At 54.3% G+C, this 27,139-nt stretch overlaps 1 protein-coding gene across 1 annotated transcript; it reads right to left on the bottom strand.

The window, feature by feature from the left end:
• Positions 1-15: 15 nt before the first annotated feature.
• Positions 16-25,791, bottom strand: RIPK4 (receptor interacting serine/threonine kinase 4). Its single transcript, XM_037014798.2, has 8 exons — positions 25,539-25,791; positions 15,703-15,994; positions 10,748-10,896; positions 9,239-9,288; positions 6,840-6,998; positions 5,889-5,995; positions 4,323-4,584; positions 16-2,509 (listed from the first exon to the last, which is right to left on the bottom strand). Exons 1-8 carry the CDS (start codon positions 25,718-25,720, stop codon positions 1,350-1,352), a joined length of 2,361 nt encoding a protein of 786 aa, XP_036870693.1. The 5' UTR covers positions 25,721-25,791; the 3' UTR covers positions 16-1,349.
• Between the last annotated feature and the right edge of the window lie 1,348 nt (positions 25,792-27,139).

The following is a 27,139-nucleotide window of genomic DNA, read 5'->3' as shown; positions in this document are numbered from 1 at the left end:
AAAAGTGGAATCTGATGCAAAAAAAAAAGAGTACTTAGCTTTATTGACATCAAACAGAACTTTCCATCCTCCACACATTCTATACAACAATAGCATAACATAGTAAAAGCACGAGGCATATTAAAACATAGCCAGTTCTAAGCAGTCTGGGTATTTCCTGCCCACAGATTCACATTAACATACACGGTACATTAATATCAATCTCTGTATTATACACCGGGCTACAGGGCATGTGCAAGCTCACGCCCTGCAGCATTCTCTAACACACTCAGGGAGTGCCACACGGGACACACAACAACAAGGGAATTGGGTTACAAAATAAAGTTTTTCATACCCAAGTGTGCAGCTGTCTCCGAGAGCCACCTCGGGGTCACACCTCAATCACCAAGGCTCCTGCCCAGCACAGCTGTTTGTAAAGTGGGTCAGAACACCTGAGGCCCAAACAGCAGCACACACACACACCTTACCGCAGCCCAGAGCTGGGAGAAACCAGGGGTAAGGGGGTTCATCAGCTAGGCGACCCTGGTTTCAGCCCACAGCTGAGGTTATCACGTATGAATTCCTTAATGACTTTCACACATTTGGCTCTAGACCTCACAAAATATTTTATGCAAAAAGAAATTAACGAGATCATGCAGCAGTCAGGAGACGTGTGTCGCTGCCATGAGGACTGCTGGCAGGACAAACATATTTGGACATGAAAGAGCTGCTAGGATAACTGTTTTCCAAAACCAACCCTATTACTTTATATACTCATTCCTCAGACTAGCCTCTCCAAAGATATGAACATTAACAGGCTTAAAGCAACAGCTGATATTGTGTTCATCTATCAAAGATATTCTATAAAACAAGAATTCCACTACAACTTTCTGAAACAGGCTGCTTTGCCTGCCACTGCCCACGAGTAAGAATCACACCTCCTCCCACACCGGCTGCTCCAGGCTGGTGCGCTGCACACAGTCACACGTGGCTTGGCTCATGACAGGGCGGACCCAATCCCGCCGAAGCTCGGGGTCCACCTTGTGCTGAGAGAGGCACCCACAGCAGGAGCAAGGACCACAGCGAAATGATTCCAACACATTACCCGACACCAGGCACGGAGGGAAAGGTGGGCTGGCAGCCAAGCACGTTCTAATAACCAACTTCACTCGGAGGGTAACACATAAGCAGATGCCCAGCACGGATCAAGAGTCAGCAGCCACCTGCCTCTTTGGGGCCTGCTTGGTCAATGCCCGCCAGGCCACTGACAAGGCGAGCGATGCTGACCAGCTCAGCATCGTTTCATCCCCACAGCAGAACACAATGGGACGAGAACCCTGTGTGGGGCCCCGGTCTCCATAGGCAGCAGGCTAGGTCTTGCTCCGCCGAAGCAGCATGGCAGCTGGGCTGTGGCCACCCTGGAACTTGAGACTCTGCAGGTTGACATGGGCCCCGTGTTTAAGCAGTGTCTCCACGGTCCTGGCATGCCGGCCCTGGGCGGCCAAGTGCAGCGCGCTGAGGCCCTGCTCATCGGACAAGTTGAGCATGTCAGCACTCACCAGCTCCTCAACGACATCTGAGTGCCCACCGGAGGCAGCCAGGTGCAGCGCTGTCTGGTTCCGGGGCCCCCGGGCCAGCACATCGGCCTTCGCCTCCACGAGCAGCTTGACAGTTGCCAGGTGCCCATTCCGGGAAGCCAGGTGCAGGGCAGTGCAGCCCTCCGAAGTCACTGCCTCCATGCTGGCACCCCGATGCAGGAGCAGCCTGGTGGTGCTCGTGTGCCCCGTCTCTGCGGCGACATGCAGGGGCGTCTGCGAGAGCAGGCTGCAGAGGTTGACATCAGACTGCAAGTCGATGAGGATGCGGGCCACACGGTAGTGCCCTCGCTGGGCGGCTAGATGCAGGGGCGTCCTCCCATCCAACGTCTGGGCGTTCACACTCACCCCTGGCTGTTTCGCCAGCAGCTTGACGATGGGCAGGTGGCCCTGCCAGGCGGCGTAGTGCAGCGGCCCCCAGGCATCCTTCCCCTGCAGTCCCCCGTCGACACCTCTGCGCAGCAAGATGCGCACGATGCTTTCCTGCCCATGCTGGCAGGCCACGTGCATGGGCGTGCGGCCCTCGCAGTCCACCTCATTGATGGAGGCATTCTTCTCCAGCAGCAGCCGCGTGCTACACTCGTCCCCGTTCTGGGCCGCAAAGTGGAGGGCCGTCCACTGGTCCTCATCCGCGGCATTGACACTGATCTTCCGGGCCAGCAGGAGCTCCACAACACCACGCACCCGCTTCTCCACGGCCACATGGAGCGGGGTGGAGCCCTTCTTGTTGGTCAGGTTGGGGTTGGCGTTGTTGAGGAGAAGCCACTTGACACACTCCTCCTGCCCGGCCTCCACAGCCAGGTGCAGTAGACTGGCGCCGCCATCCAAGACCAGGTCGACGTCCTGGGGCTGCAGGATCTTCATCAGCCTGCTGGTGTCCCCGGTCACCACAGCATCCACAAGTTTCTTCTTCTGGACGTCAGTGGTGCCAAGATCTACAGGGAAAACAGATCCAGGGTCAGCCTGAGGCCGCCTGTCCATGGGCCCCAGCTTCTCTGAGGCCTGGCTGGTGTTGTAATGTGGCCTACGCCTCCCCACTGGCCTCAAGGAAGCTATTTCCCTTAAACTGCTTACATGTGGTTGGTGTTACTTCGCTTAATTTTAGGTCAAGTGGGAGACCTGGGAGTATACCAAGGTGATCTTACCCGTTTGCAAAAAGAAAGTCATTCTGGCTGTCCTGTAGCATCGTGATTAGATAAAGGGTGTAAAACTCAGAGCCGCCGGCAGTGCTCAGAAACGGCAGGGACCACTACCATTCCTTCAAGGGGGGCAGACGGAAAAGACCAGATGACACAGACTGGACAGGAGCCCCCAGTGTACCTGGGAGCTGAGCGCGCTCCCCTCCAAGGACAGCCCAGGGCCCACCGGCCTGCTCCCAGCCAGCCTCCTGGTGGCATCTCCTGTCTCATCACAAAGGGCATTTTCTGTGGTCACCCTCAAAGGACTGAATCTCCCATTTCAGGGGGACTGTCATTCAGGATGAAAGGTGCTGCTTAACAGAAAAATCCAGCACATTGTCTGGGGCTCTGGTTCACAGGGAACAACTCTCTCTGTTCACACAGAACTCAAAGGGGCCTCCACAGCGGGTGGGGGTGGGGGGAGGGGCAGACATAAGACACTGGAATCAGCCCAGTCTTAGCGCTTTAACACTGGCTCCTGAGTGGGGCCAGCAACAGATCCTCTCCAAGCAGAGACAAGATATCTGAGAGTACCAGACCCAGAGAGAAATTTCTACAACATATATACTCCATGGCAGACAGGGCATCTCTTTCTTTTCGACCACTGCTGACCCTGATCAAGTTGTCCAGCTGGGCCTTCCTCTCCTGTGTCTTGCTCAGGACATTTTCTCAAATCAAAATACCTTCTTTTGCTCCAAATATGCCACTCTAAAAATCCACAGTGTCCAGGAAAAGTAGTCCCTGCCAGAAGGAATCCCCCAATCGGCCAGGAAAAATGAACTTTCCCTCCTGCTGGGGTCTGCACCCTTCCCACGCCTGGGGCCACCCTGCATGGCCACAGCCCTGAGTCAGGCCACCGTCCTTGGTTCATGGGCCGCAGCACCTGGACAGCACCAGCCCCATGCCCAAGGACCAGCCTGTGGAGCAGGTGCAGGGGAGGGAAGTGCCTTCTAATGAGCAAACCGCCACAGCTACCCCAGAAAGATCAGACGGGCTCCATGGGGCCCTGCCCTGACAGGCCTACACACCTCCGAGGGAGACTTACCACTACAGTGCACGGCTACAGCAAACAGGGAGCTCAAGAATCAGAAAGCATGGGGGTGCCTTCCCTGCATGACTGGAGAAGGGGGGTACAGGCTGCCTCTATAGGTCTGGGGTTCAATCCATCCACTGGACTCAGTTGAGAATTCGGGGTTCTCAATCTGCAACCCTGAGGTCAGACCCCACACCTGACGTCAAGAACCTCCTGCACAGCAGGGTTCATGGCCCAGTCCCCTCACACAAAGTGACAGCCCATGGAGCTGCTCGACTCTGTGTTCAGTGGGCAGTGAGTACCCGCTCTGCTCAGAGAGCTCTACCGAAACCGCACCCGAGATCAGCTCGCTAAGGCACGGAGAAAACAAAGAGCCATTGTCCAGTTGAGAACCCTGGTGCGATTCCTGCTGGTGGCACGTGGACTCCCACACAGCCAGCTGGTGCAATTCCTGCTAGTGGCTCGTGGACCCCCACACTGCCAGCCCCAGCCCACCATTCCGCTCAGTGACTCCCAGGGCACAGGGTCCTCACGTACCTCCCGTGGAAGGCTCCCGCTCAAAGGACAGGGACAGAGATCCCCTGGAGGAGAAGGCAGAGTCCACTGAAGACACCCCCGACAGCCGCTTGCCGCTGCCTGTCGACGGAAGCCTGGACTCGGAGGAGCTGCGGCTGAACTCTTCAGGGCCCTCGAGAGTCTGCGAGATGCCCGAGTCCAGCTGAGACAACAGCTCCGAGAGGCTGTAGTCGTTATCAAAGGTTGGGGCGGAGGCTCGTTTCAGAGGTGTGGACACAGGGGCCTGCAAAGCCAGAGGGAGGTGGATTAGGCCACCCGCGGCACACGAGGAGGGCCGAGGAAGGGGGGCCCACGGGGGTCCCCAGCAGGCCACACAGGGAACTTGACCTGTTACCGCATGCACGGCCCCAGGAGCCCAGACACCGCCCGGGCCCACCAGCAGAAGGCACTGTGAGGCAAGAGTGACCTGATAAACATGGGAAGCAGAACAAGAGTAGCTGAGACCTGGGTGCCGGCTGCGCCCGCCCAGAGCAGGTTGGCACTGTTAAAAAAAAAAAAGAGCAGGCAGAGCTGTGCTGGGACCCCCACGATGCTAGCACCCTGACACCTGTTTCTGAGCCTCCTCTGGGACCTGCATGTGGCACCCAGGTGATGGGCAGGGCCCAGCCGCAGGGACAACACGGCTTCCACATGTGTCCTGACAGCCTCTCAAAGGGTCTCACTGGCAGCTACAAGAAAGGCACCTTTCTGGCGAGCGCTTAGAATCTGAGGGTCATTCACGACCTTCCCAGTTCACTCCCACGTGTCCCCCAATCCTCGCCTCCTCGGAAACTGATCTGCTCAGACTTGGTGACCTGGGCCCCAAGTCACACCCACGTGTTGGGTGCTTTTCTTCCCTTATCAGGGGCCCAGTGGCCTGCCCTGGCACCTCTTCTCCCCAACCTGACCTGCACGCCCCTTTATGTTCAGCAGTGGGCAGGCCATAAACATTCGCTTATCTCCCAGCCTCGTACCCCAGCCTCTCACCGCTGGCCTGGGATGAATTGTGCAACACCAGGTAACACATTATCTAGTCAGTTTATCAGGCTTCGCTTTACAAGCCTGCTATGGTCTCACTGCCTTCACACCGAGCGAGCCCTAGCATTTGGAATTTCTTATCCCATCTTACATAACCTGCACAACACTCATAAAACAAATCACTTATGAGATGAGCAGTCAGCAAGTGGCCAGGTCTCCAAGCCAGGGAGCAAAGACGTCCAGACCACCAGAGCCCCCCAAGTGGTGCCCTAGTTCAGAGGGCACCCGGCCAGCAGCTCATCAGTGTCAAGTGTGGGCCCACTCTGCTCATTCTTAACCACAGGGAGGAGGTGGGGATGTGATGAAGTCGGGCAGGAATGAATCCAGGGCCAACCTGCCCTCCTGCTACTGAGCTACAGCGGCAAGCATCAGGAGGGCTGGCCCAGGAGGGGCTTAGACGTCGGGCCAATGTCTGGAGCAGGGGGTGTGGGGGTAGCAGAGGACACAGGCTTGGAGCTGGAGAACTCCACCCAGCGGTCAACACACTGCACCTGAGGCGGCCCCCCTCACCTGGCTCCTGGGCTGCGGCGGACTCCTCACATCTACATCATGGGCCGTCGTCTCCTTCACCTCTTCATCGGGTTTTTCACACAGGTCCTCGGTTTCGGAAGTAATTTCTTTTGTGGAGAAAACAAAAAGAAAACAAAAACACTACATCACTCAGACAATGACTTCCACATACATACGCTCTACTTAAAATGTGTGACCTCAGGCAGGGACAGAGGCAGCACCACAAAGCATCAACGCCCCCCAGGACTCATTCAGCACTGCAATGTGCCGGCTGCTGGCAGCTCCACCCTCCCTGAGCCCACAGCCCATGCCCTGGGGCCCCTACAAGAGCCAGACCTGCACCTGCCCTCAACAGCCACCTACAGGGTCTGCCAGACTCCAAGGGGCAGCCACAGCGCCCCAGCTCCCAAAGAAACCGCCCTCAGCGAGCGCCCCACCTGCCAGGGCCACCACGCTCGTGCCCCGACCTGCCGAAGCGGCCTACACCCAGCGTGAGGCCCCACTGTCTCCCGGCACATCTCAGATGCAATGAGCAGTGTCATCAGAGTCACTGTCCTGACCAGACCTCCGCTCCTGGGGACCAGAACCCAAGGGGAATGCAAAGAAAGCCTCAGGTCATGACAGTCTCTAAGACACACACCTGTATCTGGGCCTGGAACACCAAGTGAGGGCTCCTCAGCAGCACGCTCAGCCCAGGGCCTGAGCCCCGAGGGGGCACCGGGAGGCGACCTCCGAGTTCCAGCTGCCCTGTCCCAGCCCGAGTGCTGGGTGGCCCCGGGGAGGTGCTGCAGCCCTTCTGTTCGTGCAGGGCTCGCCTTGGTGCACCTGTCTCTGCTCAGTCTTCCCTCCCAGGCCTGCGCCCCAACCCCATCCTGGTTACCAACTCTCCCTGTGACACCAGGAGTGACGTCAGGGGAGCCCGAGGTGGGGATGCCTGTCCAGGGCACTCACCCTGGAAGGTGGGCCGCTCTCTGGGGTCCCCGTGCCAGCACCGCTGCATGAGGTGTACGAGGCTGCCGCAGGCGCGCGGCCGGGCTCTGCAGACAGGCGGCAGCTCCGGGCGGTGCCCCTTCACCACCTTCACCATGATGTGCAGGATGTTCTTCTCGTCTGCAAAGGGAAGGCACACGAGTGAGGGCCGCGTGCAAGCGGGCGGCCATGCTGCTTATCTCCTGCACGCAGAGCCGGAGAGCGCGAGGGAACTCTCAGCGCACACTCCTGGGCACTGCCTTTACTCCTTATCCTCCCTGCACATCTGCTCCCGATTTTCTGGGCTCTGGAAACCACCTATGATGCAGAAAATGGAATCCGTGCATCACAGAGCAGATCTTTCTGGGCATTGAATTGAAAGGAAAACAGAAGTCAAGGAGAAAAATAACTGTTGAGACATGTTCCCAAGAGGCCCGCCCACCAAGAGGGGGTAGCACCTGGGACAGTGGAGGCACAGGGTCCGGCCCCCACAGACCCAAACTCCCTACAAGGACAGAAATGCCTTCCTGAATTCCAGTGCCAAGTCCTACCCCAGAACACAGGTGCCCGGGTGGCCTCTGCCATGGGGCAGCTGCAGCGGTGGCGGCCAGGCCTCTCAAGTCCATTCCCAAGCGACTGACACAGGGCCCCCCCATCTGTCCTCCTTCCAACCCCTCCCCAGGCTTGCACAGACTCATCCTCATTGTCCTGGTCACTGACCGAGGGGCCCACCGGAAACCTCAGTGGGCCAGGTTTTTTTCTCTGCTCAGGCTAAAACCCCACTGCCCATCCAGCTGGACGCCGAGCCTCTCGTCCCCACAGCCACCCACCACCACCACAGCTCCTGACACGCCCACGACAAGGGAACTCTGGAGAGGCAGCAGGTGTTCATCGGCAGGTGTGTGGGAAACTGGCCCAAAGTCAACGACAGCTGCCTAGACACTACCCTATGTCGTGTTTCATGTTCCCGTTAAATCTTGTGAATCAGCTGTTTTAGGGATCTACACATTATTTCCATGATAACTCAGACTTCCAAATCCCAGCAGGTCTTCTCAATAAGAAGAAACTACACTAAGCACCTGGAAGATTTTCTGCTGCCAAAAATGGATGGAAAAAGTTGCTAAATGCCTTTTGCTCCTGCACCTTGAACTTCCCTATTATCCAAGCAATGAAGCACGTGGCCTCAGTTCTTGACATTTTTATCAGATACCTGCCCAGGTGCTACAGCTATCATGCCTGCCACACTAAGAGGAGTTCAGACTGCGGATCTCCAGGGAGGAAGAGGAGGAGGAGGCAGAGAGACAGGGAAATGGGTAGAAAGACAATCATACACACATTAGCCCATCCTTTCCATCAGGACAAGAAAGTTCCCAGGACATTCTGAGCCTTGCAACCCCCCTTTTCCACACACCCACTCCAAGTCTGCACCTTACCAGATATGGAACTCCCAGAGCTGGGGCGCCCACTGACTCTGCTCTACATTTTTAGGTATTATTGGTCAAACCACAAAATATCATGAGTAGCCCAGATGTGCCTACAGAGGAAAACAGAGTATTTCTCCAACAAAAATAAAGTCTACTCAATTTTTACAGTATGTCAGTTTATTACCACTGAGGACAGGAATCGAACACCGGTAGCCTGGAAGCGGGAAGAAATGCCACAGGGCTCGGCCAGGTGTGTGACCTGGGGGCACAGCTTTGCATCAAATCCACTCAACATCGGCTGCCCAGCAACATGAACATGCTCCACACAACTGAACCACACACTTAAAAGTAGTTAAGGTGGTCAATTTTACATTATGTGTATTTTGTCACCATTAAGAAGCCCCAAAGAAAGAATAAGCCAGAAACATCCACAACAGGCAAATCCATAGAGAGAAAAAGCAGATTAGTAGCCACCAGGAGGCATGGGGGGGGTCCCTTCTCAGTGAGAATTTTCTGCAACTCGATAGTGGTGGTGATTGTGCAACACAGAGGATGCACGTAATACCACTGAACTGTACACCTTAAATGGACAAACTGATGACATTTATGTTATGAGTATTATATCACACTCACAAAAAAATTAGCTATCACCTTAAAAAAAAATCCTTTCTAAACAGACACTTTCAGATCTGTGCTTTCTGCATGTACTTTATGCCATAAGAGTGCTTTGTCTGCACAAAGGGAAGCCTGAGATGAGGTGGCCTCAGGTGTCCCGGCGGACAGGACCTGTGGGCAGGACAGAGAAGCCCCAGCTGCCTCCCGCTGGCCTTCTGGCCCAGAGCAGCCCCACCATGGAGTGGGGTGCACGGGTGCTGCTCCAGCAGGGAGAGGGCCACCAAGCCTGCCCCCCACTGTTCCGGCAAGTGGACGCACAGCCCCAGAGACACACACACTCACCTGCAAATGGTTTCTTCTGTGTAAGCACACCCCAGAGCACAATGGCAAAGCTGGAAGGGAATGGAGCAGGTTAGTCTGTGAGCCGGATCCTCAAATGAAGTTAAAAGCTCCCAGTCACAGCAACAAGCCTGAAGGCCATTCCAGAGGCTATGAGAGAGAGGACACCTAGGTGCTGCTCGTGAACTTTCTGAACAGGCAGACACTGTTACTGTAACACACCACGCCGACAGCTGAGGGGTTAAACAGCAGACACACCACACCCCTGCCAAGTTCCAAGAGCAGGGTAGATCCCCAGGAAGGAAGGCCACTCTGTCACCAGGCCACCAGCGCGTGGGGGCTGTGGCCCACATGTGCTTAATTCACCTGTAACACCATCTTGCAGCACTGGGCAACCAGTTGCTGACTACAGCTCCGCCCGGTGCCAGTTACTTTGTGAGATTTTATGGGGGGCCATTGAAGATGGGGCACAAACAACAGGAAGCAATCAAGAAGCGGGACTTCCCAAAGCCCTTTCTGGGTTACTGGAAGTTACATGTGTATCTATGTAATACATAAAATTACTCTGGATACACCAAAAAAAGAGCTTAGTCTGATGATCTTTTAAAAACAACAAAACCAGGAGTCCTAACTCTGAGCCACCGCCCTGCACTGAGTTGGTAGCCGCTGTTAATAGAGACGCAAGAATTCTCCATTGAACACTAACTGAAATCTACAAGTTCAAAAGTTGAAACTCTCAGTTCTAAAACAGAGACTCTTATTTTCCCCAGACTCTACAAGCTGTGACTGGCATCTGAGCGCCATTCCCTAACAGATGAAGAGCTCCGAGCCCAGCTAAGCACAGGCACTGTGGTTACTGTCAAACCAGTCTGCCAGGACTTCAGGTGGTGGCGATAACAGGGCAGGGCTCGAAGGCTCTGGGGCTCGGGGTCCGGGTCACCGTGTGTAAGACAAGGACCACAAACAGGGGCTTACGTGCTTGCCTGCACCTCCCTCCCTCTTTTCTTCTCCAGGAAGTCTGAGTGCTCAAGATTTTTACAGTTTAGAAGAAAAGGCACCCAGTGACTCAGGGGTTGGTCCCTGGTACATAAATCCCAGGGACGCTGGGTGTGGACTGTCTCTAGCATGTCTGTGCTCCTCTATCAAAGGTAAGTGACGTGAGGAAGCATGAGCTGCTAGGCCAGAGGGGACGGATTTCGGGGAGCCCGAATCCACACATGTACAGACACACGACCCCTTGCCACAATGGGCTCTTTCGGCAGGTAAGCCAGGAAACCCACGTTTGGTAAGAACACCAAAGCTTTTCCAGTGCAGGAGCCACCATCTGGTTATACAACCGGCTCTCACGGTCCCAACCCTTCACATTCTTGTCCTCAGCCAGCAGCACTCCCAAGAGGCAAGCCTGTACACCTGAGGGGCCTGCACCCATGGGCCAAAAACTCCAAACCCTTTTCTGTGGACTGAACCTGAGGTCCCACACCCAGGGCCAGGGCCTGCAGCCCCATCACACACCTGTACACGTCATGCTTGGTGTCAAAGAGCCGGCTCTTCTCCCGGATGCGCTCCGGAGGGAGGTAGGCAATGGTGCCGAACAGGCCGTCCATGCTGAGGTCGTGGGAGTGGGACAGCCCATTGCACTTGGCCAGCCCAAAATCGGAGATCTGTAACACAGCAGGCAGGCTGCCATTAGGCTTCGCTGGTGCCCCGCCGAGTGAGGTGCCACGGGCTGCAGTCTCAGGGTATGTGAACATCTGCCCTCTGCACCGTCAGACTGCAGGGGTCCCCTGCTGCCGCTGCATGGGTGCGTTCAGGCAGAGGCACCACCTGTGTGCCCCCAGCAGCCAGGGGCGCCCAACAGCTCAGGAAGAACCAAGTCTGAAGCCACTAAGAGCCTGATGGACAGGGACCAGATGACGTTTGAACAGAGGGATTCACGAGGACAGAACTGGACACTTCTTGCTGTCGGGCACTACCTGCCTCTGTGGCTGACTGCCCAAGTCGGCACAAAGGGAAAAGCAACCCTGGAGTTTTCAGGTGACACGCAGAGAGCGAGGCCTGGTGCTAGGGCAGCTGGTTCTGCAATCAGCCAGCTGGGAGGCGGGCAAGTGGCTGCAAGCTCTTTAAGGGAAACGCATCTTCAGAAGCCCTTTAAATCAAACAAAACACTGCACAGCCACGGCAGGGCATTCTGTTCTCCACCTGGAATGTCTGGGCATCAGCAGACACTTGCCAGCTCCTTCACCAGACACATTGCCCCCCCCCCCAACAAAAGGTCTGATACGTGCCTGGACCCGGTCACCGCAGCCCCACACCTCCACCTCCTCCTCGTTTCCTGTGGACAAAGGCCCTGAGGGGGTCCTGAAGCCATTCACTCCACACAGGGAGAGTGAAGCCATCACAGGCTCTGGGGCCAGCTTCCCCAGCTCCCCTCCTCCTGGTGTGAATCCCACCCGTCAGCGCTGTGTGGTCTTGGGCCACACTCACTGGCATTAAGGACTCAGGATCCACGTGGAAAACAACCCTTTTGTATTATCCTTCAAGGCTTATGGATTTTTTTTTTAAGCCGCCTAATTACCTCTACAGTTCCTCCCCAAACACACCCATAGAGTGACGGGAAATGAGGCTGAGTCAGGCCTTCACTCTGGGCTCACCATGCCGAGATGGGCCAACAGCCTGGTGTCATCGCCACCAAACACGGGGAGATTTATCACTTGGTCCTTCAGTGATCTCTGACCACACCTGCGGGGAGGTGACGGGAAGGAAGCCCGCAGGGCGGGACCCGCCCCACCTGCGGCCAGCTGCACCAGGTCCTCACCAGTGAGGCCAGCCTGGCCATTTCTGGGCTCCTGACAGCTGCCTTCCTCCGACCCTCAGGGAATTCCCCGTTCTGGGAAGGAAACCCCAAGTTCCCCAGAGCAAACCCATCAGCGTGACCGTGCAGACCCCTGTAAGCAGCTCGAGGCCTGAGAAAGCGCAGAGCACGGCAACTCGTGAAACACGCTGGGGAGGGGGAAAGTTTCAGCCCAAACTCGGCAGCTGGAACACTTTACATTCCAAAATGAAGGCAGACTGGGGTGCAGGGGTCTTGGCACCCAGTGTCCCGTTTGTAGACTTTTTTCTCTATTTCTGCTACTTTCAGATAGAGCCAGCCACTTCAACACATACTTGGTGAGAGAAAATAACCTTAAATTCTATGTAAAAAACAGCAGTCAAAATGCAAACTGAGAAACTAGAGTTCTCTGATGGCCTGGGCCCCAAGGGCTTCTCAGGTGGCTCCCCAAGCCCTTCCCACCCAGGGCCTGACTGCCCGCTTCCTCAACAGTGGGACCCCATGGAAACCCCGATGAGCCGTAACCTTCACACCCAGCCTCTGCTGCAGCACCTCCCAGAGCTCAGAGCTCACGGCTCCCCCGAGGCGCGATCCCACCCCTCTCGGGTCCGGCTGGCTGGGACCAGTGAAGGGGGTGGCCAGGGCTGTGCGGCCTCGGAGAGAAAGGCCATGTCAAACTCGGGAGAACAGGACCCCAGGAAACCCTCTGAACAGTCTGCTCTGGGCAAGGGGGCCAGAGGTAGCCTGAGATTTTAAGCGGTTATTTCACTTTCAACTTGACATGGGTTTAGTACCAATGTTAAAATTAGTATTTTAATATTAATACTTAGTATATGTAACATGAATACCAAGTATTAATTTTACGAGTATCTTTAACATGCTTTGCAAAGGAGGTAGGCAGCTGCTGTGTGACTTTCCCGTCCCAATCGTCCTCTCCAGGCTGAGAAAGGAAGCCTTCAGGGGCACAGGGGGAAGGGATGTGGCTGACAATTTACAATCTTATTTCAAGATTCTGAAATTACTGTTGTATTGCTTCAAATAATCACAGACTGAAAACTGCCCAGAAATCCTGTGGCCAATCACTCAGCCGACTTGGACCCCAAAAGAGGCCCCCACTGCCCTGCATGCCCAGATTACTAAGCACATACGTCCTGTCTGGGGCTCATAGACTAACTCTGCTAGAGGGGGCCGCAGACAAGTGGCCATGCAGGACCCTGCAGCATGCCAGGGAAGCAGGGTGGGTCTGCCCCTGACCGGTGCCCCCAGCTGCCCAGGCGCTGCGGTTCACTCTGGGATCCCTCTGCTCCCTATCAGCCGGGACCCGTCCATGCAGGCTTTTCCCCACTCCCTACTCAGCCACCCTAGGCTCCTTATTACCCACTGCTAGGTTTTTAAAAGAATCTTCACCAACTCTTACTAAAACTGCTACAAAGCACTGGGCCTGCCAAGTAGGGGTTTATAACAGAGAGGAAAAAAAAAGTATTCAAGGGAGGAAGCTCATGAGCTGCCACAGTACAGACAGCAAGGAAAGCAGCCTACAGTGTACCAGGCAGAGCACAGCTCTCACCACCTTACTGAGCAGGTACAACATGCCTACTGTGTACCCAGCACTGGGGACAATCCCTGGATGAACGCCAACACCCCCACTGTGGAAAAGATGACTCCTGTCCACAAAAACACCAGCTCCAACAGCGCCACCCTCCCTGAGCACCTGCATAGGCCAGGACAAGCCCTCCAACCACACAGGTGTGGCCCGTTCTCCAGGGGCAGAGCCGGGGCAGAGGGCTGGGCTCCCCAGGACGCCACGCCACTCAGGAGGAGAGGCCCCATATGCTCTGATGGCCTAAATCTCCATCCTACCCTCACCTCCAAGTTGCAGTTGCAGAAGTAACTCCATCCCCACCCCATGGTGCCTGGACACCTAAACCCTGCTGCCCACTCTGCCCTTGTGTGACTTCCATGTGCCACATGCAGGTCATGAGTACCTCACAGAAAGCGGCAGGCTGCAGGGGAAAGCAAGGGTTCCAGGGGCGCAGAACCCGTTCTCCCTCCTGCTTGATGACCTACAGTGGGCAACACCAGCTGGTGACTTAACCCGAGCCTCAGCCTGGCAGGGGCCACTACCCATTCTGCACCCCCATGGAAGGTCCGGCAGCTCCTGCAGTGGGGGTGGGGCCCTGGCCCCAGCAGGGACTGGTCACTATCTTATCTCCCCTTTCTTGTACATATCCAAGTTTGAGATAGGCCTCACTGTTACGTGATGCCCACTGGACCCCACTTCCCTAAAACAAGTCTAATGCTAGTGGGTGGTGCAGGGTCCACATGGGAAACCAGCATGAGCAGCCAGAAGGAAAGAGGCCTCCCAGGAATCCCAGACTCCAGGGGACACTGGGAGCCACCAGGGATCCCACTCAAACCAAACCATTCCCCGCTTCACGTTAGCAGGAGGGCACTGCCATCTTCCTGCCAGAATCTTACTACTAAGCAATGCCTATTCAAGGGGCAACTTGAATTACTGTCCAAAGTGAAATCGACTTCTCCACCAGCCCCAGGCTGGCTCAGCCAGGAGCACTGTGCCCACTGAAAAGTCTGGGGTAGCCACGTACAGGCCACTTGTCACTGTCATGGGTGAGGAAATAGAGGCCCTGAGAGAGCTGGGGGGCAGGCCACAATGGACTCAGGCCCCTCCTTCTCCTCAGGCCACGGGGGGCGGTGGTGTCCTGAGAGCACAATGCAGCCTGGGACAGCAGTGTCAGAGCACGTGGCATGACCCCCGCCTGTGTCCCAGCCCACTGCTCTGGGGACCTTCTCACTCACTCATGCGCCAATCTGCCTTCCCAAATGGAAGGGAAAGGGAAGTGTGTCTTACGGGTCAGCATACAACCCTGGGCCTCCCGAGCATGTGAACAGCACCTTGTGGAGAACCTCATGCCATGTGCCCCCACGGTGTGGACAGCAGACCCAGGCTGCTGCCTTCCAAAGGAGACATGCTCAGCGCAATACAAACCTGGCATCACTGACTGCCGACTGCAGGGGGCCGGTACCTCGTTTTTAGTTGTTACTTCCCTGTGTTCCATAAACCTCTCCCAAAGACAGGTGGGGGGCAGAACTCAGGCCTTGCATTACTGGAAGAGGCTCTTCCACTTCAGAGGCTCTTCCACAGCCCTCTGCAGCCTGGTTTCAGAGCATCCCCATGCTCCCCCAGCCCCCAGCCCCTAAAACCACTGAGGGGAAATGCAGCCTCAAACCACGGAGCCTGGGGACTCCACGGAGACAGCTGATCCTCGGTCTGACTTCTAACTTGATTTCACAAGGCATCCGATAAGACCCCAATGTGCAAATCCACAATCTCTTTATCCAGGGTGCCCACAATTCAGACTCATGCTCCAGGATCTGGGGAGTGACCCATGCTCTTCAGGTCCATTTCCCAGCTACATGCTTTGTGATGTCTATACCAACTACAAGCCGGGACCACCTGACCAATTCTCCCACGAAAGCCCTCTGCTTCCAGTTCTTCCCTCCAAGAGGGACAGCCCCCCTTCCACCCCATGCCCATCTTTATTCCATTCCCCCTGCCATCACTGTCCTTGCCACAACAGCCACGGGCCCCCACATGGGGCACCATGCAAGTCCCCACCTTGACATGATAGTGGGCATCCAGCAGGATATTTGCAGGCTTGAGGTCCAAGTGAAGGAGCGGCGGGGCCATGCAGTGCAGGAAGTTCATGCCCACTGCGGTCTCGTGGATGATGCGGAAGCGCAGATCCCACGGCAACGGCTCAGAGGCCAGCAGCTTCTCCAGCGAGCCCGTCTCCATGTATTCCATGACCAGGCCAACAGGCGCTTGGCATATGCCATACACAGGCAGAATATACCGGAACTTGGCCATCTCCATCTTCTTGGCTTCCTCCAAAAGTTCCATACGCTCCCTGAAAAAGTATGAAGACATGAGGAACACGCAGTGGCCACCTAGACACTAACACGAAGCACCACTGCCAAGCGGCAACCAGCTCCAAAAGGCTGAGAAATCACCAAAAAGCATACACACGTGCAAGTATGTGCATGCATGCATGTGCAGAGAGCTCACTTCAGTGTCCTATAACTAAACTCTGGGCTTTCTGAAGTCTTTGGTCCTATGGCTACACAAACACATTTATGCATCACAAGTTTATCCTAAGTGAGGAAAAGAGAAATTCTCATTATTTTCTGCAGACCCGGGTATCTCTGAACCAGCGCACGCTCAGGTGTCACAGGGTGAGGAGGCCCCCGCTGACGATCCCTCTCTGAGATGAGGGAAGAGAAGTTTACAAGCTGTAACAAATTATCCACGAAAGAACCTGAGTCACCTTTGTTAAGCCCACCCCACCCCCCTGCTGGCCCGGCCACTCCTGACCGCCCCACCCTACATCAGTGAGAGGTAGCCTGAAGCCGGGGCCTGCAGACTACTGCCCAAGAACCCCTTTTTAAACGTAGTGACACACACGTAACATACTAGTTCTCACTGCTCAGTGTCTGATTCAAAGGCGTTACCTACAGTCAACAATACTGTGCGATCACAGTGACATCTACTCCCAAATCTTCTCCATCGCCCCCAACACCAACTGTGCCCATTGATCAATATGCCCTCCCCCACTGCCTCTTCCCCACTCCCCTCCCTCTGAACGTGTCTGCCCTGGGGACCTCGAGTGAGTGGAATCCTGCAGTGTTTGACCTTCTGTGTCTGGCTTATCTCACTCAGCGTCATGTGTTCAAGGGGCATCCGTGCTGTACCGTATACCTGAAACCCACCCCTTGTTACAGCTTACTACCACTCTGCTGCATGAACACACACATTTCACTCATCCATTCACCTGTCGATGGGCACTTGGGTCATTTCCATCTTTTGCCTGTTGTGACTAATGCTGTGCTTAGCCATCTGAGAAACTGCCAGACTGCTGTGTACCACCTGCCCCACTTCTGTGACACCATCCACGTCCCCGTGGGCCGGGCTGCCTTTGCGCATGGAGGCAGTGAGGTGCGTTTGCAGAGGCCCAGCCGGCAGGACCTGAGGCATGTGCTCTCCAGCCCCCCACGGGAATCATGCCAGCCCCAGTCCAAGGTCACTTCCAGGTGCTGCCTGTGCAGACTGGAATCCCAGTGTCACAGTCTATGTTAGCATTATGGGTCAAAAGTCCCAGAGTGCACTCAGGACAAGGGCTGAATGCCATGAGGACAGAGCTTGACTGTGTACAATCCGGGCCAGTGGTTCTTACGCACAGGCTCAGACGTGAACAGCCAGGAGGCTTGCGGAGATGCAGGTTTCCAGGCCCTGCTCCCACACGGGCACCAGGGGCTTAGACAGGATCTCAGCCTCTCTGCCAAACCATCCAAGCCCTGCAGCTGGGGGCTGCACCCCACATAAGCACATGCCAAGGGGCTGCAGAGTGGGCATCCAGGGACAGACACTGGGGATAGACCAGTGATTCTCACAGAAGGGCAACTTTGTCCCTGGGAGACATTGGGGACAGGAGACATTCTGGCTCTCACAAATGGGGGGGCTGCCACTGGCATCCAGTGGGTCGAGACCTGGAGCATCGCTCAACCCTACAACGAATGAGACAGCCCCCCAGGCCAAGGCCCATGTGGCCCCAAACACCAACAGCACCACATCTGAGAAGCCCTGACAGAGACCAAGCTAAAGCACATGAGCCAAATTTAAAATAAACCGCTTCAGTGCGGAATCATCCTCATAAGTACTCCCAGCATTTAATTTAAATCTGTTTCTACGGTCAACTGATATTCAACCAGAACAGGAGCAAAGAACAAAAAAGAACAGTCTCTTAAAGCCACAATGCTGGCAACACTGCCGGACGATGAACTCGAGCCCCTCTATCACGCCACTCACAAAGACCACATCAAACGGATCACAGATGGGAAATCTGAAAACACAAAACTCCCAGAGGAAAATGTAGGGGGAAGCGCGTCAGTACTGGTCGTGGCCATGATCTTCTGGGTGACACCAAAAGCACGAAGTAAGCAAAAACCATCAAAGGTGTTATATCCAACTCAACAGCTGCTGGCAAAGCAAAAAAAACCATGAACAAAATGAGAAGGCCTCTTACAGAATGGGAGAATTTTGCAAACCATGTATCAGACAAGGGCTTAATATCTAAAACACAAAAATAATCTGGTTTAAAAATGGCCAGAAGAACTAAACAGACATTTTTCCAAAGAGGTCATTGAAATGGGCAACAGGCACATGAGAAGATGCTCCATGTCACTAATCATCAGGGAAATACAAGCCAAAACTACAGTGAGCTACCCTCTCTGCTGCTAGAACGGAGGTCATCAGGGAGACAGGAGACAGCGATGCTCCTCCGGAGGAGGTGCGGGAAAGGGAGCCCCGGGCACTGTTGGCAGGAATGCAAATCAGTCCAACCACTATGGAGAACAGTATGCGGGTTCCTCAAAAACTTTAAAATAGACCTACCATATGACTCAGCAATCCTACTTCTGGGTATATACCCAAAGTAAATGAAAACAGGACTTCAACGAGACACACTCAGTCCTGTGTTTATCAAGCACTATTCACAACAGCCAAGATATGGAACAACCCAAATGCCCCCATCAGAGGAGGGATAAAAAAGATGTGATAAATGTACATGACGGAATATTATTCAGCCATGAGAAAGGAGAATATCCTGCCATTTGCAACAAGGATGGAGGCTGAGCACATTATAGTAAGTGAGATAAGACAAGGGAAAGTAATGGACACCACATAGGAACCTAAGAAATCAAACGTTCAAAAAGAGAGAGAGAGCAAAATAGTGGTGACCAAGGGACCAGAGGGCGGGGTTGGGGGGATAACACTGGTAGCATTTAAGGGTCAAGCTTGTAACCAGTACAAAATGAGCCACAGAGACTGATTACAGAGTTTATTGAACAGACAATATTATAAGTATATAATGTAATAAATACCATCCCAAAGACAACCATGTTAACGATGTATAAATGTATAAAAGTAACACAATAAATACCTTAAATGTATACAATATGACATGTCAAATTTATCCAATAAAAAAGTTTTAATCTGTCTCTTGGAGAATGGGTTCTGGGAGGGTGCTGAGAAACCTGCTTTCTAACAAAGCTCCTAAAAGGAAAAGCCTAGAACCACACACCCAGACCTACGCTATGGGAGCTGGAACTGAGCAGCTCCGGCATCCACACCCCGCCACACAGGCAGCAGGCTGGGCAGCCAGAGGGGCTCCCCCAGAATGCAGATTCCTACACAAGCAGGCCTGCCCAGACCCACAGCTGCGCATTTGGCTGCAGGGGTCTTGTGGAGCTGGAAGGCACCTGGCCACCCCACCGACTGCACCTGCTCCCACTGCCTAGTCTGCAGAGTCTGAAACTGTACCCACAAAACCAGTCCATTTCTTATTAATTTGACCTCCTCTCTGAGTCTATGTGCTGCCAGGTTTCCCTTACAGTTAGGAAAACATTTCGCAGAGGGAAAGGCCAGCCAGCCAGCATGAGGAATCCCGAATTACACAGCTGGCCAAAAGCTGCAGCAGCCAACTCTGCCTCCAGGAAGCAGGACATACTCTAGATGGCCACCGGCCCTGGCAAGCTGGCTGCAGTGGGCAGGGGGAAGCCAGCAGACACAGGGCACTTTCTGAAGGAGAATCAGTGAGAGCTGATGACTGAGTGGATGTGGAGGAGTAACAAGATCCACACTCCAGATCTCTGCCCGGGGTCACTGGGCATTCATGGAGTAGAAGCACAAGGTGGGGGGCAAGAGTTTGATTTTGAACAAATTCCTCAAGGAGCAAAGACTCCCACTAACCTTAGAAACCAGTCAGCTACTATAAAACAAAGGTTGAGTTCCGTGTGGCTTGCTTTCTTAGTATGCTGGTTGAATGGCCAGTTAAAGAGAGCAAGCTAACCAGGGCAGTGCAGTTTTGGCCTGGCTGAAGAGCCGCTCCCCGCTCCAATGGGAAGGATCTGGGGCCAGCCCCTCCCTGCAGCCTCAGCTCAGGGCCAGAGACCACAGGGACGGACCCCAACCAGGGCCGGTCTCTAAGGCAGGAAGGGCTGGACGCCTGCAGTGTCACTCAAGGAGACAGGAAAGGACACCCGGGGGGGAAGCCCTGGTTGTCACCTCCACTGTGCGAGTACCATGACCACTTCCAGCAACTCTCCTCACCATCCCAGGGCCACCAGCTGCTGCTTCTGTTCCTGTTTTGTTAAGAATCAGTTTTGTGACTTGTCGGGTCCTATTGCTTTTACCTTCTTTCACAGTGACTGGCTTGCCACCTACCCCCTCCCAGCGTGCGTCCCTGGCAGGGCACTGTGGCTGCTCAGCACTGAGATGGGTCCTGCTGCAGGATATGCGGGGACCCACTTGCAGTGTGGCACGGTGCTGGCCTCCCCTCCTGGTCTGCAGGTTCTGAGGCACAGACTGCCAGATGTTGATGGGCTGGCCTTTAAGGAAGTCATTTTCCACTTTTCAGCTGACATTCAGAGGGTGAGCCCAGTGCCAAAGCTGACTGGTAACAGATGGGACCTTGAGAACAAAGTCAATTACTTTAAGGCTGAGTATCTTGCTAAGTGGAAGCTCTGAGCCAATCTGCAAAAAAAAGTGTTTTCTTCCATTTGCCCAAAGGGCTTAATACCTAAGCCCAGGTGACTTCTGATTGGTGAGCTCATCAGTGACTCTGCTGGCAGCTGGTCACTCTTCCCTCCCCAGCACACCAAGTTCAGCAAGTTCCTGCTCTTTCCCCTGCCCCAGGCTCTTTCCATTGAACACAGAGACCCCATTTACCTTAGTTACAAAAAAATTAAAAATTAAAAAAAGCCACTACTGTTGGTTGGCTCCAGAAAGCTCACAGCTTGACTAGTCTAAGAGAGCCCATAGCCTCTTTGGAATAAATGCCAGGCAGGCTTTACACAACTGAACGCACATTCAGGACATTTCATTGAAGAAAACCAGCTGTCCTGGTAAAGAAGTTGGTTCCTGGCCCCTTGTGACAACTCAAACCAGACAGATGCCTTAGGGTAGGAAGGACCCTGCCCATGTCCACACCCCCTGGGAGAGGCAGGGGTTCCAGGAAGGCCTGTGGACATTCAAGTGGCTGCAGAGGCCGGCTGTTTTGCACAGGCCTGGGGAGTCGGGTTGGCCAGGGTTCCCTAAGGCCCGCACTGGTTGTGTTCACAAGGGTTGGCACAAAAAAATGTTCATCCAGTTTATATTCTAGTAACAACTAAGCCCATATCCAAATGACTGCATCCTCTAGGACTTGTTCAACTGCTTCCGGGATACCCGCAGGGGTGCTCTCCTCCTCCCCTGGGACACCCCCAGTGGCCAACACCAGCTTTGGGATGCCATTGTCATCCCTGGTGGCATTTGCGATTCAATAAGCCTGAAATGGGCCCTCAGAAAAGACAGAAAACGCTTTTCACTCGAAGAAAACACCAATTTTTTTTTCTTTTGGTCAGTGGCAGTTTTTTTTTAATACACTTTTTCCTAGAAGTGGAGTTTCTGGTTTATGTTGACAAAAACACTAAGAAACTGCAGACCTATTACTGCGATTACTATTATTACCTGAGGGCCTGCACAGACTTTTCAAACCAGTCCCAGAGCCAGGAGCTGGTAAGGGGCTGGGAGTGCACTGACCTTGATGGTGCCGTCTGGGTCATGGTCCTACCACCATCAATCCCAGTCTTTATTATCAGGAGGGAAGTTCAGGGCCACGCAAATCCACTGACATCAATCCTAATTAAAACGACCTAAAAACTGTGATGTGCTAATCGTGTTTCTACAATTAGGCATAATTCAGTAGGAGTGGCAGCATATTTCTCTAATGTAATCATTCCAAAAAAAATGTCTCCTCCTTTGTCTTTTGGGGAAGGGTTGCTAATTCTGTCTCCTAGCAGGAATGGAGAAGGTGCCCCCACCCTCAGGGCCCCCTTTTGGTCCCAGACGAAAGGTCTCTGGGCATAGGACAAAGCTGGGGTTCAATTTGTTGACAATACTTTCTCATTAGCACTCATATTAATTCCCTTTTTTTCTCATTGAGAGCTGGCCAAAATGTATCCCACAGAGACCATCGGGGTCGGGAGAATTATCAGAAATCCCGTCAGACTGATCATTTCTAAGACACTTTCTGGAGAAGGCATGGGTTTGCCTCCTGACTCAGGAATTCCAGAGATGTCCAGAGGCAAGGGAAGTGCGGCTTCCGTTTGGGAAGCACACCCCTTGGAAAGGGGGAAAGGAGACCCAGGGGGTGCCCAGGAAGGCAGGGGAGGGGAAAGATGGGGGTGTGGTGAAAGGCGTCGGTGACAAAGAGCTCCTCAGAGGGAGAGACCTGGGAACCACCTTTGGGAAAACGGTTTAATCATTTGTTAGCTGATGCCTCTCAGCTAGGCCTTCCTGCTGTGCACCAATCCAATTATGCTCCCAAGGTGCCTCCAAGGGGTTCCCACGCTGCTATTTTTAAAATTGACAAGAAATGGGCTTGTCTGACTGTCAGCTCTGTACTTACAGACCTGGGGTTTGCTCAGACTCGCCCAGACTAGCTGGTGCCCAGGGTGCATTAGCTGCTGCGCGGCACCAAGCCAGGCACTGTTATTCAGGGCTTCCTCTTAGCCTGAGGTGGGGATGGGGGAACGGGGCCTTTGGATCACCGTGTTCTCACCTAGATGGTAACATGCCCATCCTTAGACCCCACCTGCTAATGAGGGTCAGCCAGGGAGGCCGCATGTCCCCACAGGCACACCCATTGCTAGGAAGATCAGTGGAGGTTCCTCTTGAACTCCCAGAAGATGCCCTTGGAAGCCCTCCAGTAGGTGTTTCTCTGCCCCCTGAGGACCCTCAAAGGGTGTCTGGGGCTCGGCAGCCCCCAACCTTCCCACGCAGAGATATCTGCTTGCAAGGCCTGGGGCAGCCTGCCCCTCCAAGAGGAGCCCCAGGCAGGTGCTGGGGATCAGACCCTGCTATGGCCAAAGAGAGGCATAAAGGCTGGGGCCAGGACACCCCAGGCTTCCTGGAGAGAGAAACAGTGGACATAAATTGGCCTGGTGCACACCTGTACCTGCAATGCCTCCTATGTAACATGTGGAAGGGTCACAGTTGACTCCAATCCTGGGAGAGAAGAGGCCCAGACCCTCATAGTAGGGGTGAGAGATGTCATCCTTCAAACAGAGGAAAGACTTAGCCAGGAGCGGTACAGAGCTGGGGGCTGCACCCAGGAACCCCAGGAAAATCCTATTCCCCACTCCAGGCAATAGCATGCCAGTAGCGGGGTGGGGATGGAGGGTGGCTTATCCAAGAGCAGAAGCCAGGGTGTAGATGCAGCCCTGCAAGACTGCGGTGCACCCAGCCCACCCGCCCTCCGCTAACCAGCGGCAGTGACACAAATTCCTACCGAGAGCCTCAAGCTCAATACAGTTAATCATTAACAGAGAGGAGCTGTCTTTACAATGAGCAGGGCTTTGACCATATTCTCTGAGAATTCCACCTTTGCTGCAAATATGCAGAACCCCAGCCTGCTCTACCTGGCCAGCAAAGTGCAGGTGAATCGCTTCCTATTGGGCGATGCTGACCTCGACCTGGCCGCCCCAGTACGCGCCACCACTTGCCCGATTCAGGCAGGGCAGGAAAGGTTTCCAGTCAAAGGACAAAACACTTTTCTACCATGCTATGCAATCGCCCAAGTGTCCCGCCTCAAGTGGAGAAACCCTACCTACCCTAGGCCACCCAGGAAATAAGGGCCTGGTTGCTGGAAGTAACAGATTCTAAGGATGCAGGGTGATGAGTCAGCCTGGGGACGTGTTGTTTACTTTGCTCTTCCAATACAAGAAATGTGTTCGCTGATGACAAATACCCACTTCAACCAGAAGACTCCATCAGACAAATGCCCCCCCGAAAGCGTAAGAGCAGCCGCATGGCAAGGGTCTTGCCTTTCAGGGTCTAACCACCGGCTGGCATTCAAGGTGGTTTGGCCACCACCAAAATAACCAGAGCGCCGCTCCCAGCCTGAGCCGTTCCCAGCTCCCCGGCCCGGGAAGGAGCATTGCACCTTTGAGTTAGTGACATTTTTATGCCTCTTGTCACCATTTCACTGAAGTTTCTAAGATAAACGCCAAGTTCAAGGCTTATAGCAAAAGCTCTACTCTCATCTCGTAGGCCAGAATGAAAACGCACCAGCAGCCGGTGCGGGAGAGGAGCTCTTCTCCCCAGGCCTATTGCTACTGCCTGTAACAGCCCACACTCCAATCCCAGACATGCCTTACTCCTAGGGACGCATAGAACCACCCCAGAGACCAGCACCTGCCACCTACAGCTGAAAGCCGGTTTGGAGGCCCCAACACTCATAAGCGGAGAATTATAAACCAGGTCTCTGAGACAGCAAAGGCTACGCCGATACGTAGAAAAAGCTGCTTTTCCGAGAAAAAGTGTGTGTGGGCGCGGACGTGTTGGGGGTGATTGTCTAAGGGGGATTTTCACACAGAACATAAGCACAACACAACTTCCACGTGGAATGCAAACTTCACTAAAGTGTATTTTAAGCGTGCTCAACCGAAACTCACATATAAATTATTAAATGCAACATTAAATAGTTAAAAAAAAAAAGAAAAGCTACCTCTCACGACCCTCCCGTCCCCCGCCACCAAAATTATGCACAGACCGCACCCGACCCGTCGAGCTTAGTATGGGCGGCTTTGCGTCCTTTCCGACGGTGTCTGCATTACCTTGAGCGCCCCGTTAAGGAGGCAAATCCTCCCTCCGCTTTTGGGCCGGACAACTGGAGTGCAGGAGGGCGCTGTGGCGCGGCCACCACGAGGGTTAATGCAAGCGCCCGCCGTCCGGGGTTGGCATCGATATGAAGTCAAGCTAAAACGGGACGGTGCTACGAGGAAGCGCTGAGCGGAAAAGCCCTTGGGCCGCTCGAAGGACCCCACGGCCAGGCCAGATCCCGCCCCCAAGTGCCGCGGCGCCGAGGAAGCCTGGCCACACCAAGCCAGGGCTCCCGACCGAAATAATTACCGTCTTTACCACTCTGCGCTCCACCGAGAATTACTAAGGAAGTCGAACGGAGTCTAACTCACAAAGCCCAGATATCCACAAAAATTCTTCTAATCAGGTGCGGACCGCGGCGCCCAGGCGGGTCCGGGCGGCCCGGATTCGCCTCCAGGCGCGGGTCCCAGGCGCCGGGCGAGCTGGCTGCCCCGAAAGTCCGCGGCGTCGGGGGCAACCGGGCTGCACCACCGGCCCCTCACAGGGCCCGGCCCCCGCCCGGAGCGCGCACCTGGGCGCGGAGCTCGGCAAACCACGCCCCGCGCCCCTCCGCCGGCGGCTCCCGGTCTGGCCCGGCGCCTGGTTTTCCCTCCGAGCGCTCCGGCCACCCGGCTGGAGAGAAGACCCCCCCGGAATCCACGCACCCCGTCGCCCGCCCCAGCGCCGCGGCGCCTCCCCGGCCCCGGGCCGCTGACCTGTCGTCGACGTGCAGGCTCGGCGAGCACTTGATGGCGAGCCACGTCTTCCAGTGGACGTGGCGCACCTTGTACACCTGCCCGAAGCCGCCCGAGCCGACCTTCTCCCAGCCCGCGAACTCGCCCGCGTCGAAGGTGCGCAGCAGCCCCAGGGCCCACGGGCTCCCGCTCTGGCCCTCCATCGCGCGCGTCTCGCAGCCGCCCCGAGCCGCCGCGGCAGCCCAGGTGCCCAGGTGCCCAGGTGAGCGCCCCGCCCACCTACGTCACTTCCGCCGCGCGCCCCGCCCCGCCGGCTCCGCCCCCGGACGCTAGGCTGCAGACCCACCAAGGCACGCCAGGAGTCCCTGCGTCCTCCCCGGGGCGCTGCGGGAGCAGGGTGGGGGGGCGCGGCTGCGGGCCTGCGGGTGTGCGTGTATTTAGCTCATTGTAGTCACGCGCCGTTGTAAGAAATAACTCGCTGTGCCAAGTTTCTCCAGTGGTGTCACTTTGCCAAAGTTTGCAAAAAAAATAATGTAACTGTGTATATATCTCACAACCAGGGACTGACTTTGATACAATCCACCGATTTTATTCAAATTTCCCCAGTTTTACTTGTCTTCGCGTGTATTAAGTTCTGTATGTTTTCACCTGTGTAGGTCTGTTTATCCATCACTACAGTCAAGACGGAGAACATTCCATCACAAAAGGACCCCCTTCTATGGCTCTTTAATAACTGAACCCCGAGTGTTGGCCATCCCTAATCGTTCCTCTACTTCTAAAATTTGTTATTTCAAAATATGTCGTGTTTGCAAACAGAAATCATATAGCTTGGGATCTTTTGGAATTGGCTTTTGTCTATCAATATAAACAATATATTTCCCTGGAGATCTTTGGGGGTTTTTTATACCAAAGTTTCTGCTTTGGAAATAACTTTTTTTTAAGCTACCACAACAGCAAATCAAAAGCCTGGTTCAAAGACAGCAGGGGTTCCTCAGTCCTTTCCTGGAGAACAGATTCTTTTGACATGTAGAATAGGTTGCTTGAGAAGGAAAGATGTTTTTTAACCTTGGAGGGGAAAAAGAATTCCCAGCCTGAATGCATCCCTCTCGGAAAGATATCTGGGTCAGAGGTTAAGGGTAATTGCAACTTCCACACCTAAAAACCACTTCCTCCCGTACAGTGAGTGAAGGTGGATTCTAGGCCAATGAGATAATAATGGGGGCAGGATGCAGAGATAAGTAGGGAAGCATCCTAATGAGACTTCTGTGTTTTTGTGTGACCCAAAAAGGAGAGGCTGATCCTAGGTGGTGTATGGAAGCCTCACACGTAACTTCCACAGGCCTTACCTTCTACTGCACATATGATAATCTTATTTTACCACCAGTAATTAGCGCCTTTCTGCTTTGTAAACAGCCCACTGCCTCCCCTCCTTCACTGGGCTGTTACTGTGCTCAGTCAGAAGAGGGCAGGCTCATCTTTTACCACATAATCTTGAAGTCAAACTGCTCCACAATAGAGTGCCAAGTGGTTAGTTATGTCAAGCCTGTTTGTAAAAATATGTAACATTTAAACTAACATTTTAAAAATAATTGGGATTTTCAAATATAGAAAGATAACTTGAA

Source organism: Manis javanica, chromosome 3 (assembly GCF_040802235.1).
Source record: "Manis javanica isolate MJ-LG chromosome 3, MJ_LKY, whole genome shotgun sequence".
NCBI classification, from domain to species: Eukaryota; Metazoa; Chordata; class Mammalia; order Pholidota; family Manidae; genus Manis; species Manis javanica.
This window is presented reverse-complemented; position numbering and strand designations above follow the sequence as displayed.